We start from the raw sequence: 13,738 nt of genomic DNA, 5'->3' as shown, positions 1-13,738 counted from the left end.
CTATTTCATGACAAGGATCTTTTGAGCAAACATTTTATGTACGATTTTTCAGTTATGCACGTATTTATAATTATTCATGACACGATTTTCACGTTACGCTTTACGATATGAAATCTTTACATGGCATGAAATTTTATGATATATTTACTTGTTATCTATGATATATGCATGTTGAATCTTTAGACTCAGTAGACTTGATTGTTGTAGGTACTGATGAGATCGGGACTGAGGGCGGGGACAAGTCAGCGATCTTGGGTCGGTAGTAGTAGGAACACGAGGACCTTACAGCACTTACTATTTTTTTTTCCAAACTCTGTTTTATTTGGTGGAATTATTTTAAGTTGTTATTTTGAAAACATTATTTACTTCCGCTGTTACTTTAAACATTGAATCTTTTTATCAGTATATTTTATGAATGAGGCATTTTATGTATTTAAAGAGAAAATTTTAAATTATTCCGCAAATTTTCAAGTACGAATTTCGGGCCTCTACAGTTAAATTGGCCATTTCAGGGACCGCCGAAAGGCAAGGGTCTTATTCCTCAACTGAAGGCTCCACAGAAGCCCGGTGAGTACCCAGTGTGCCCGAAGTGCCACCGCCAACATACAGTACAGTGTTTAATGGGATCGAGCAAATGCTTCAAATGCGTAGCCAACGATCATATGCTGAATGATTGCCCACAGTGGCGGCAGGCGAACCAGGGAGAGTGTTCACCATACAGGCAGAGGAGGCAAACCCAGACAAGACCATGTTGACTGGAAATATTTTCGTAAAGACAGTAGCCACGAATGCCTTGATAGATTCAGTGGCCACTCACTCTTTTATTTCGGAGACATTCGCTAATCACCTGGACGTCAAGTCTATTGGACTCGACGTGAGCTATTCAGTGACAGTCCCATCAGGGGAAGAGCTATCAGCTACTAGCGTGGTCAGAGACATCGATCTTGAACTGCAGAGCCACCTAGTGTATGCAAATATGATAGTTTTTCCGATGCCAATATTTGACATTATTTTGGGAATGGACTGGCTGACGAAGAACAGAGTTCTTATTGATTTTCAGAAAAGATCAGTGTTTGTAAGACTGTTGGGCATGGAGCAATTTCTTTTTGAGCCAGACCGAAGGAGAAGTTTCCCTCACATGATCTCTTCCATGCAGGCACGGAGACTCATGCATAAGGGATGTCAGGCTTTCTTGGCTAGCATTATTTTAGCACCTAACATGCCCACTCCGTCGATATCTTATGTACTAGTAGTCAGAGATTTTCCTGACATTTTTCCTGATGACGTCACATGCCTTCCACCAGAGAGAGAGGTGGAGTTTGCTATCGAACTCGTGCCAGGCACTGTGTCAATATCTAAGGCACATTACCGTTTAGCTCCAGCTGAGATGTTAGAGCTCAAACAGCATATTCAGGAGCTTCGTGACAAGGAATTCATCCGCCCTAGTTTCTCACCATGGGGCGCACTAGTGCTCTTTGTAAAGAAGAAAGATGGGAGCATGAGGCTGTGTATCGATTACCGTGAGTTGAACAAGGTAACGATCAAGAATAAATACCCACTTCCAAAAATTGAGGATTTGTTTGATCAGTTGCAGTAGCAGAGAGCTACAGTGTTCTCTAAGACAGATCTTCGATCAGGGTATTATCAGCTGAAGGTAAAAGATACAGATGTTCATAAGACAGCCTTCAGAACCAAGTATGGGTATTACGAGTTCTTTGTGATGCCTTTTGGACTGACAAATGCTCCAGCAATTTTTATGGACCTCATGAACCGAGTATTCCAGCCCTATCTAGATCAGTTCGTCATAGTGTTCATTGACGACATTCTCATATACTCGAAGAGCCATGAGGAGTACCGTCAGCATTTGGGTACTGTTTTGCAGGTCTTGCAGAGTCGCCAGTTATTTGCAAAATTCAGTAAGTGTGAATTCTGGTTGGAGAAAGTATCATTTTTGGGTCATATAATATCTAGCAGTGGTATTGAGGTGGATCCAGCTAAAGTGGCAGCAGTTAAGGAATGGGTTAAGACGAAGAATGCGTCAGAGATCCACAGTTTCCTAGGCTTAACAGGCTACTACAGGAAATTCATTCAGGGATTTTCTTCGATAGCAGTGCCACTCATCTCATTGACAAAGAAGATTGATAAATTAGTATGGAGTGATGAATGTCAGAAGAGCTTTGATACTTTTAAGCAAGCTCTTATTTCAGCGCCAGTTTTAGCCATGCCATTAGGGCAAGGCAATTTTGTATTATACATCGATGCATCTAAAATCAGATTAGGAGAAGTGTTGATGCAGCATGGTCGGGTCATAGCTTATGCTTCCAGACAGTTGAAGGTGCATGAGAAGAACTACCCGACTCTTGACCTTGAGTTAGCAACTGTAGTTTTTGCGTTGAAAATTTGGAGGCACTACTTGTACGGCGAGAAATGCCAGATATTTACTAATCACAAGAGTCTCAAGTATTTCTTCACACAGAAAGAGCTGAATATGAGACAAAGACGGTGGTTGAAGTTAGTGAAAGACTATGATTGTGAAATTAGCTACCATCCAAGGAAAGCTAACGTTGTGGCAGATGCCTTGAGCAGAAGAGTTTCAGTCGTAGCACAGCTCTCAGCGCAGAGATCTCTTCAGTCAGAGATTTAACCTAGAGGTTCATCATAAGGACAGAGCTCCTAAGCTCTCTAATCTGACAGTCCAGTCTTTGTTGTTAGACCGAATCTGTGCAGGTCAATCTTCAGATGAACAATTACAGAAATTGAGACTGAAGGACAAAGCCAGGGGTAATATACTCTACACGATGTCTGATGGTATTGTGAGATACAAAGAGAGAATGTGGGTGCCTAGTGTTGATTCGATCAGAGAGGATATTCTGACCGAGGCACATACATCCCTGATTCTATCCATCTAAGAGGTACCAAGATGTACAAGGATTTGCATATCATGTATTGGTGTCCAGGTATGAAGCGGGACATCCACCGATTTGTGTCTGAATGATTCACTTGTCAGCAAGTCAAAGCAGAGCATCAGAGGCCAGCAGTTATGCTTAAGCCACTCCATATTCCCGAGTGGAAATGGGAGAACATCACCATGGACTTTGTTGTTGGTTTGCCGAGGTCAGTCAGAGGATCCAATGCTATTTGGGTTATAGTAGATCGATTTACTAAGTCGGCACACTTCTTGTCACTGAAGAAAACTTTCTCCATGACGCAGTATGCAGAGCTCTATCTCAGAGAGATAGTTCGATTGCACGGGATCTCAGTTTCTATTGTATCCGACAGGGACCCGAGATTCACATCGTCCTTTTGGAAGAGTTCGCATGCAGCCATGGGGACGAAGTTGCTATTTAGTACATCATTTCACCCTCAGACAGATGGCCAATCTGAGCGAGTGATTCAGGTTTTGGAGGATTTGTTGAGAGCTTGTGTGATAGATTTCCACGGGAGTTGAGAATCAAAGCTACCCCTAGTGAAATTTACCTAAAACAACAGTTTCCAATCATCGATAGGTATGGCTCCCTATGAGGCACTGTATGGAAGGAAGTGCAGATTGCCGATTCATTGAAATGAGATCTTTGAGAGATGAGAACTTGGTCCAGATATTGTTTAGCAGACTGCAGATGTACTGGTCAAGATCCGAGACAGGATGAAGACCACACACAATCGTTAAAAGAGTTATGCTGACAAGAGGAGAGAGATCTTGAGTTTGTCGTAGGTGATCACGTCTTTGTAACGATAGAACCCATGAAGGGTTTTATGAGGTTTGGGAAGAGAGGCAAGCTTAGTCTGAGATTTATTGGACCGTTCGAGATTCTTGACAGAGTTGGGACACTAGCTTATCATATATCCCTACCGTCGAATCTGGTCAGTGTACACAATGTGTTCCACGTCTCGATGCTGAGGAAGTACCTAGCAAATCCTTCGCATGTGTTGAGCTATGAGCCGTTACAGCTCGCTCTGGATCTGTCGTATGAGGAAAGACCTGTACAAATCTTAGACCGACAGGAACGGAGACTTCAGAACAAAGTAACCATGATGGTCAAAGTCCGGTGGCTAAATCAATCAGTGGATGAGGCCACTTGGGAAACCGATGCAGATATGAGGAATTGCTTCCCGAAACTGTTTGTAAGACTTAATTTCGAGAACAAAATTTATTTAAGTGGGGGAGGAACTGTAGAGCCCAAAAAAATCAGTAAACGTAAAACTCATGCATTTATTAAATTTTCAAATGTTTATTTATGTTTAAATTGATTTTTAGCGATGCATGACTTAATTAATAGATTATTTTAAATTATTTATGTTTTTGTAATGCACGTTAAAATGTTTTCTTGAGTTTCATGTTTCATACGATTATTCGATGCGGGATCGAGGAAAAGAGACCGGCGACGATTTTGGCGATTTTAAAATGTGGTATTTTATTTTAAGCTAGGATTGGGGCATTTCAAATGTTTTAAAATAGTTTTTTGACATTTTAAAACCTAATTTATTTATTAGGTGATTTTGAGATTTCAAACCTTTAAAGTTGATCACTTGTGTGTTTTATTTTAAATGTAGGGATGCTAGTAATTAGTGGGGAATTAATATTTTTATTTAGCAAGTATATTAATTATTAGTATTTTATTATTCTAATTAATCCCTTAATTCCCTCCCCACTAATCCACTAATCCACTAACACACACACACACATTCACGTCTACACATACACACAATTGGTATTTTGCACACACACAGTTCATTTCCTTCCCATTCGAAAATACTCATCTTAAGAAAACATAGGGTTCTTAGAGGGTGAAGCAGCCGTCCCTTTCACTACAAATTTTTCCAGCAATTCTCGTTAAGCTTTCTTCATGAAATCGTGCCACGTTCGTCCTGATCGTCCCTCACATCATCCCCGCTTCGGTATCATCGTTTCGGTATTTTAAATATCAAAAGACATGTATATTCTTTCATTCTTGCATCGATCTTGTCATATTATATGTTTTGTAGTTTATTATGCGTGAAAATTCATGTATGTTGTGCAAAGTTTGAGCAAAAATTTGTGGAATCGATTTTGAAACGATTTTAGATCTGGAAACTCAAAAATTTGCTGTCATTTTAAGTACTGCAACTTTTTGGTCAATTTTTTGGAAAAAATTTCAACATATAAAACGTAGAACTTTTTGATACCTTCGATCTGACAGTAAATTCGTAATTTTTGGACAATAAACGAGTGAGTTATGATCATTTTTGTGGGACTGCTCAAACTGCGATTTTCTGAAAATGCGTTCTTGAAGTTTTATTGTTGCAGGCTTCGTTGGAGATCGACGGGTGATTGCTGTTGCGTTTAAGTATGTTGTTGAGTATGATGTTGGGATGGTTTTTGGTGTGTCGGTTTGCTTCGATAGGCAATTGATTGCATTAGAAGTCGTAGGGATGCATTTTGGTGTCAAAATGTCGTTTTACGGGTTGTGTTGCGTTGTTTGGGGTGCGTCGTCGTTTGGGGCGTTTGTATGGGTTTGAGTTAATGCCATAGCATCTTAGGATGGGTCTCGAGATGTTGGTTCATGGTCCGTATGATCGGGTTAGGAGGAATAAGCCATAAGTGTAGTGTTTCTCCGTGGGTGTACGATTCCAGCAGGTACACGGGCCCTTACATCGGGTTCGTGCCCTTGTTTCCTTCGAATTGCGAAATTCTATTATCTACGCGGACCCGTACCAGGACCCTCACACGGGATCGTGTACTCCTAAAAAAATCTACATTAAATTTTAGGGATTGTTTTGGGGTTTGATGTCATGATTAAGTACGATGATTAAACGAGGTCGAGTCCCGAGAGATTTAGAATGTCATAAGGAAATTTGTCATTTTTGGGTGTGAGCATGACTATACGTCTAAGTTATGCAAGATAGGTATTCGAACTCATGTTAGTATGTGCAGCAGTGGTCTCAAGCGAGATCCAACGTATCTTTCAAAGCTAAGTAAGTATGTTCGACGTGCAAAAGAAAATATTTTTATGTTTTTGAGGTATGTTAAATGTCTTGTGACCAAATTATGAACGGGTTCGGAAGTCGGTGAACGTGGCTGAGGACCTCTCCATCCCGGTAAAACATGACCGGGTTTAGATCAGGATTGGAAAGCGGTAAAGAATGACCAGGGACAAATCCACCCGGTAAAGCATGACAGTGGATGTCATGTATGTGGCCGTGGATTTCCCTGTCAGTCCAGTACTGTGGTTTAGTCTGATCAGGCACACTTATGTATAGGTCACTTGCTTTGAACCATATCTCTACGCAAAATGATGTTATATATGCTTAAGTATGTATGATGGAAGTATATTTAAGAAAAGTTTTATGATGATGGCACGTCTACGTTTATGCCACTACGTTCAAGTTTCAAGTATGTGTATGCTATTACGTTCAAGTTTCATGTATGTAAGCCCTACTTTAAAGATGCATGTGGTTTTATTATGTAGTACTTGCAATCTCCAGTTTATAAATGTTGAGTCTTTAGACTCACTAGAATTGATCGATGTAGGTGAGGATGACTTTGAGGAGACGAGGGGTGGGACCAATGAGCTGACTTGGACTGCGCATGAGGCTAAACCCGAGGACCGCTTATATTTTAAGATTTTATGCATGAAATTTTAATACTCTGATTTCACGTTATGGTTTACGATGTTTAAACAAGTGTTTTTCTTATGCAAACTTTATTTGTGATATCTTTTATTGCAAATATTTGGGATGAACAGTTTATTGATGATCGAAATTTGAAAGTTTATTTTGTATTTAAGAAAATTTTTATTTTTTCTTAAATTTTAAATAGTTTAAAAGTATGGTACGTTACAGTACGGAACAGCTCAATATACAAAATGAACAAATACTCAAATCAGATCAAATAAGATAAGTGATTCAAATTAAATAAGAGCAGGAGTTTGTTTAAAGATAAATATTCTACGTCTCTCATTCTATTTCAAGAAAGATTTCACTAAAAGATTCAGTTAATACAACTCTTTTCACAAACCAACTTTAGCACAATTCACTAACTTTATTGAGCTGAAATTCCAAGCAACTATTCTCTTAACTCAGTCTGTTCAGAAATAATTTTCTAACAGCTACAATGTTTCTCACAAACGCTAAGGCTCAATAATTCCTAATATAAATGAGAACAAACATGTACACTGAATGATCCTTTATCGATAGAATAGAACTTTTGTTCGGGTGTAGATCAGCTTGAAATAAAACTTTAAGAGATGCTGACGATTTGGAGAATTCTTGAAGATTGATTCAGAGTAGCAGTCGTTCTAAATGAATCTGGTGTATCCTCCTTTATAAGTGTTGATCTAACGTACATAAATATGGCCGGTACTCACATTTGAATTGGATGCCTGACAATATTGCAGTGAGTGATATGTGTCTTTGTCGTCTTTCCAAGTATAGAACTTGACAATTTCAAATTCGTTAGACACTAGATGAAGTAGGCAATCACTGGATGCTTTATTCTAGTTGTCAGTCCTTGCTAAATAAGCTCAAACACTAACTTACTATTACAATCAGAGAAAGACTTCAGTAAAGTATGATGTGAGACCACCTGGTCCAGATTAGTTTACTTCATTTTAGATTTATCATATCAATTCTTTCCTTAGATTAGCAAAGCTCATTATGGTAGTTTCGGGCCTTTGAGTAATCTACATTAATCTGGATAATTTAAGTGGAATAAGTTTAATTGATAATCCCCAAAATTTAAGCTAAAAAATTATACTAAACCAAACATATTATGATTTATGAAAATATGTTAATTAGCTTAATCGTTCATATTGTTTTCCTTATATGTATAATTATTATGCTTATCTCGTCCTTGAACCAAGCCATACCATATAGTGATTAATTATTTTTAAAATTATTAACTTTGTTGGCAGAGTTTTAACACTAAACCTCGCAATTAGCACTTTTTCTGTGCTAATACGAACATCTATTTCCGATTTCACATTTCGGCAACCTGCGTTGCTTTGCTCTCGCTCTCTCTCTCTCTCTTCCACGTTCGTCGCTATATCAATGTGGCAGCACAAGCGTTTACGGCATTCCTCATCTTTGCATTGACAATCGACGATCTCTCTTGCCTCTGCCACCATTCACGCAAGCAGCGGTGGTGCGTTTTCTGGAAATGGTAAAGCCCCTTAAACTCAATTATCCGCTTCTAATTCTCAGCTGCAGGCGCTGCCCTTTTCTCAGTTTGTCCTCGAAACCCAACCTTTATAATCAGAGGGGACGTGAAGATCAGGACTTCTCGAATCTTGTGTGTAGAGTCCGTGAATTATTATCCAATGTGCAAATCCCATGGGCGGAAAGCTCAGAACTTGAATCATTGACTTCAAAGCTAAAACCCTATCACGTCGTGAAAATTATCGATACCCACAGCTGCACTGACTCAGTTCTACGGTTCTTTTTCTGGGTTTCAAAGAAGCATTTTTACAAACATGATATGAGCTGTTATATATCCATGTTGAATAGGCTTTTGAAGGATAAGAAATATGCCCCCGCAGACCATGTTAGGATCATGATGATTAAAGCTTGTAAAAACAATGCAGAGGTTAGGATGGTTGGTTATTCATTGAATGAGATCACTAAGATGGGACTTTTTTACAGTCTATATAGTTATAATACTCTTTTGCTTCAATTTAACAAATTTGAAATGGTCGTTGAGGCCCAGAATGTGTATAAAGAATTGCTGAGCAATGGGATCAAACCTAATTTATTGACTTTGAATGCAATGATCAATATTTTGAGCAAGAAGGGGAAGGTACAGGAGGCTGGGATTATAATGAGTCACATTTATCAGTTTGAAATGCTTCCAGATGTGTTCACTTATACATCTTTGATTCTTGGGCATTGTAGGAATGGAATGTTGGATAAAGCATTCAGTGTTTTTGATAAGATGGTAGCCAAAGGGATTGACCCAAATGCAGTGACGTATAACACGCTTATAAATGGGCTATGTGATCATGGAAGAGTTGATGACGCTTTGTGGATGATGGAGATGATGATCAAGAATGGTATCGAACCAAATGTGTACTCATACACGGTTCCCATAACATCATTACTCGCTATTTCGCGTGTTGATGAGGCTTTTGCTCTTGTTGCTAGAATGAAAAAGAGAGGTTGCATTCCTAATGTGCAGACATATACATCTCTGATAAGTGGATTGGCAAAGATGGGTCTAGCGGAGGTAGCAATAGGATTGTACCACAAGATGGTGAGAAATGGTTTGGTTCCTTCATCCGTTACGTACAATGCACTGATAAATGAATTTTGTGAGAGAGGGAAATTAGATAATGCTTTAAAAATCTTTTATGGGATGGATCGACGCAGCCACTTGGCAAACACAGAAACTTATAATGCCATGATGAAAGGATTCTGCATGATTGGAAATGTTGAAAGGGCTATGGTTTTACTTGATGAAATGCTGAAGGTTGGACCTCATCCTAATATAGTTACATACAACACAATCATTGATGGGTATGTTAAACATGGTCATCTGGATAATGCTAGGAGGTTGATGGAGGTGATGAAGGAAAATGGATGCAAACCAGATCAATGGACATATTCTGAACTTGTTTTTGGTTATTGTGAAAGAGGTCCACTTGATGAAGCTTTTGCACTATTTGAGGAAATGATGCAGAAAGATTTGTTCCCAAATCTGGTGACTTATACCACTTTGATTGATGGTTTGTGCAAAAAAGGAAAAGTTGACAAGGCATTGATTTTATTTGGAAAGATGCACGTGACTGGTTTGCATCCAAATATTGAAACTTACAATGCTGTTCTCAATGGGTTATCCAAAGACAGAAAGCTATTTGAATTGTTTCAAATGTTCAATAAGATGACAGAAAATGGGTTGATCCCTAGTGTGATCACATATACAACTTTAATAGATGGACTCTGCAGGAATGATGGAATTAGTCTTGCTTTCAAAATTTTCTATGAAATGGAGAGAAGAAGGTACTCACCAAACCTGTATACATACAGTTTGTTAATCTATGGATTGTGTCTGGAAGGCCGGGTTGATGATGCAGAGATGATACTAAAAGAAATGGAGATGAAAAACATATATCCTGATCAGGTGACATATACTTCACTGATTGATGGGTTCTTGACTCATGGCAAACTACGTCATGCATTTTCACTGCTTCATCGGATGATTAATGCTGGCTGTGAACCCAACTATAGGACTTACCTTGTGCTGCTCAAAGGGTTGCAGAAAGAATGTCTTATGATTTCAGAGAAAATTGTGGACGAACACAACACTGTAAATAGCAATTTCTCAGTTGAAGAGATTATTAATTTGGATACCTTATGTATTCTCTTGGAAAGGATGACTGAGATTGGCTGTGAACCTTCTGTTGATACATATTCTACTTTAATTTCCGGTCTGTGTAAGGATGGCAAAATTCATGAGGTAGATCAGTTGATTAAATACATGAAAGAGAAAGGACTAAGTCCTAATGAAGCAATATATTGTTCTCTGATCAGTGCTTATTGCAAGAATCTGAGAGTTGAACCTGCTCTTGATGTACTGAATTTGCTAACTGTTGCTGGCTTCAAGGCTCCCCTGACAATTTATAAAGCACTTATATGTGCTCTCTGCAAAAGTGAACGGGGGAAAGAGGCTAAAGAGATGTTTGAGAACATGCTTGAGAAACAATGGAATAATGATGAGATTGTGTGGACTATCTTGATTGATGGCCTGCTCAAAGAGGGGGAATCAAAATTGTGCTCGAATCTTCTTCACACGATGAAATCCCAGAATTGCCGTATTAGTAAGCAGACTTATGTAATGCTTGCAAAGGAAATGTCTAAAACTGACAAACCAGTTGGTGGAAACCAACCTGCTGATATATGTTAGTTCCAAGAAGAGACAAAATGGGGATGACATCATGTCGGAGTTATGTAACGGGAATCATATCTTCTTCTTATGGAAATCATTTCACTATTTTCAATATCTTAGCTAGTTGCTGAACCGGGATGGTGTGTTTCACTATATAAGATGCAACTGAATATGGTGCAAGTGGTGAGTTAATTATGCTACCTTATTTGTTTCCTTCTTTCTTTTCTTTTCACGCTCTCAACTAAATTTCTTTATGTTCACTTGTTACTGTGTTCATTTGGGTTTATAATGTTTGAGTAGGTTGCATTCTCAAACAAGTATTATGCTGCCAAATTCTTTAAATTTTCCGTTACAGGATGAGAGCAATGGACCTAATGACCAATTATATTAGGTAAGAGATGTCCTCCAATTTCTTATTTTGTTAAATTTTTGGACTTTCGTTTATCTGATATACAGTGATGAGATGCACTATCTAATGCAGAAGTGCTGGGTAACTACTTGTATGTTAATGAATTGTGAACGTTGAACTTGTTCAGAGCATCGCCGAACATGCATGTATACCATTCAAAGTATCATCTTTGATATCTTATATCCGATTGGCTACGGACATGGATGTTGCATTTTTGTATTTCTCCGGGACAATATTGTACCTATACTTAAGGAGCTGCGATAGTTCTGGTAGATTAAAGTGCGAAGAGACTGTGTTGTTTCATATTGATGTGTTGAATAAGCTTACTAAACATTGTTAATCTTTTTAATAAGACTTAGAAACAAAGGTTTCCTGATTCTTTTTTTTACCAAAGTGCTAGCTTCTTCAGTATCACTGGAGGGATGTTTTGCTTTACTTGTGCCTTTCCTTTCAGCACCAGTAATGTATATAATCACGAGACAATGTAGAATATAAACCTACAGTATCTTGAGCTGTGGTTACTGGAAACCCTGAGTTGTCATATGTACAAGATATTCTCCACAATCCCTGTTCCCTATCACTCTCTCTTGTCCCAACATATTTTCCTGTCCACGTGGGACTCTTTTATTTTTTCTAACATAAACCTGTCTAATAATGGTCCTGTCTCTTTTTTTTTTGCCCATTCCCTCTTCACCCATAACAACTCCCACCCCCTCAAGACCAGTCTTGTCCCCAGATTGAAAGCAGGAAATTGCACAGCAAAATCTTCAGCATCTTCCCAAGTTGATTCCTCAATAGGCTTCTCTATCCATTTCCCCAATATCTGATGAACTATTCTTTGTGCAGCTTAACTCACGCGGTGATTGATATCGGTGAGGATATTTTTGCTGGATTCAATTGCACACTGTGAGGAGGAAATGTTACTCGCCATAAATATATCCAAGTAGGAAAGGGAAGGGATGTTGGGCTAAATCAAATTTCTATGTTTGAAGCTAAGGTTGCCGGAGGAAATGATGAACAAATTCTGAGCTGAGATGTGTACAGATTGGGTCATAGGCTGGACTTCTTTAGAATGTTCTCATTCTTTTACAGTCTTCAATACCATGATGATTATTCTTACCGTGTATGCCATTTTGTGGGGCTGGCTTTATCTTGCCTTGAGTGGATAAAAGGTTCTGTATTAGCAAATAATACCAATGACGATAATTCACTTGGTACAATATTGAACCAGCAATTCATAATCCAACTTGGTCTCTCTACTGCCTTGCCGATGGTTGTGCAAAGTTCACTTTAATTTGGCAATCCGAGTACTCTCTGGGACTTTATTACTATGCAGTTCCAACTTTCTTCAATATTCTATAAATTCATAATGGGAACCCGTGGTCATTACTTTGGAAGGACTGTTCTGCGTGGTGGTGCAAAATCCGTTCAGCGGGCCGAGGTTTTGTGGTGCAGCATAAGAGTTCTGCTGAGAATTATAGATCGTATGCGCCATTCTGTGAAAGCTATTGAATCTTTTGATGCTTACTGTGTATGCTTCCTACAGCCCCCTAGCTACAGGCACTTTTGTGCACATAGCTTTGACAATTTCCAGTGTCCTGGATTTTGGGTCCTTTCATTTGTAACCCTTCGGGTTTTGATTGGTTAAAAACAGTGTTCTAAATTGCGGCCTAGGCGCTAGGCGCAGGGCAACTGCACCGATAATGAAATGTTCACTATTCGTTTTTTTAAATAGTACTAGAAATTTTTTTCTTTCCTCTCAAGAATCGGCCGAATTTAGAAATATACATATATATACTTTAAAATACCTTTCACCATTTTAAAATTAAACATCTAACCATACTTGAAATTTAAAGAAAATAGTTTAAAGCAGAAAATCGTCATACGTTTGCAAATCCTAACTTAGCAATAAAGCTAAAACTAACAATCTCTCAAAAATCACTCAAAAGCATAATAAAAGTCGTAAAAATCATTAACATAAACTTTTAAATCATAAGTGCGGAAAAACTAGCGCTTGTCCTCGGGTTATGTGCACCTTAAGTCCAGTCAGATCAATCATCAAGACTGTCAATATCATTATTATCAAACTCACCTGCATCGATCACATTTAGTGAGTCTAAAGGCTCAGCAAACCATAATCTTGATAACAAATATTACATATATAATCGCATACAACAGTGAAAATACTTTTATGTAAAATAACATTTTCATAAACATTCAAATATCATCATAAACATATTCATATTCATCATATACATATACGTATTCCTTTCGTTGAATTCAGATCGTTAATTGTGACTTTCGTATTCGTATTAAGGGTTGATGGATCCATCTACATGTAACCACAGTTCTTGGCGGCGAGGACATCAGCGACATTCTCACCCATCAACTGATCCTTGACCTTACGTATTATCGTAATAGTCACAATTACTTTACTTCCTTCAACATTTCGTATTTTCATCACTTTATAAAAT

General features: G+C 38.4%; 1 protein-coding gene across 5 annotated transcripts; it reads left to right on the top strand.

The window, feature by feature from the left end:
* Positions 1–7,935: 7,935 nt before the first annotated feature.
* Positions 7,936–12,482, top strand: LOC140823029 (uncharacterized). 5 transcript variants are annotated; one of them, XM_073184092.1, is made up of 3 exons: positions 7,936–11,038; positions 11,211–11,246; positions 12,111–12,482. In XM_073184092.1, the coding sequence occupies exon 1, from the start codon at positions 8,135–8,137 to the stop codon at positions 10,871–10,873; it is 2,739 nt and encodes a 912-aa protein (XP_073040193.1). In that variant the 5' UTR covers positions 7,936–8,134; the 3' UTR covers positions 10,874–11,038; positions 11,211–11,246; positions 12,111–12,482. The 5 variants fall into 5 exon arrangements, with proteins under 5 accessions (XP_073040193.1, XP_073040191.1, XP_073040196.1 ...); XM_073184090.1 differs by having other exon boundaries at positions 11,156–11,246; XM_073184095.1 differs by lacking the exon at positions 12,111–12,482 and adding an exon at positions 11,337–12,103.
* The last annotated feature ends 1,256 nt before the right edge of the window (positions 12,483–13,738 follow it).

The sequence above is a fragment of the Primulina eburnea genome, chromosome 2 (genome assembly GCF_022965805.1).
Source record: "Primulina eburnea isolate SZY01 chromosome 2, ASM2296580v1, whole genome shotgun sequence".
Classification (NCBI taxonomy): Eukaryota; Viridiplantae; Streptophyta; class Magnoliopsida; order Lamiales; family Gesneriaceae; genus Primulina; species Primulina eburnea.
Note: the sequence above shows the minus strand (reverse complement) of the source record. Positions and strands in the feature narration are given on the sequence as shown.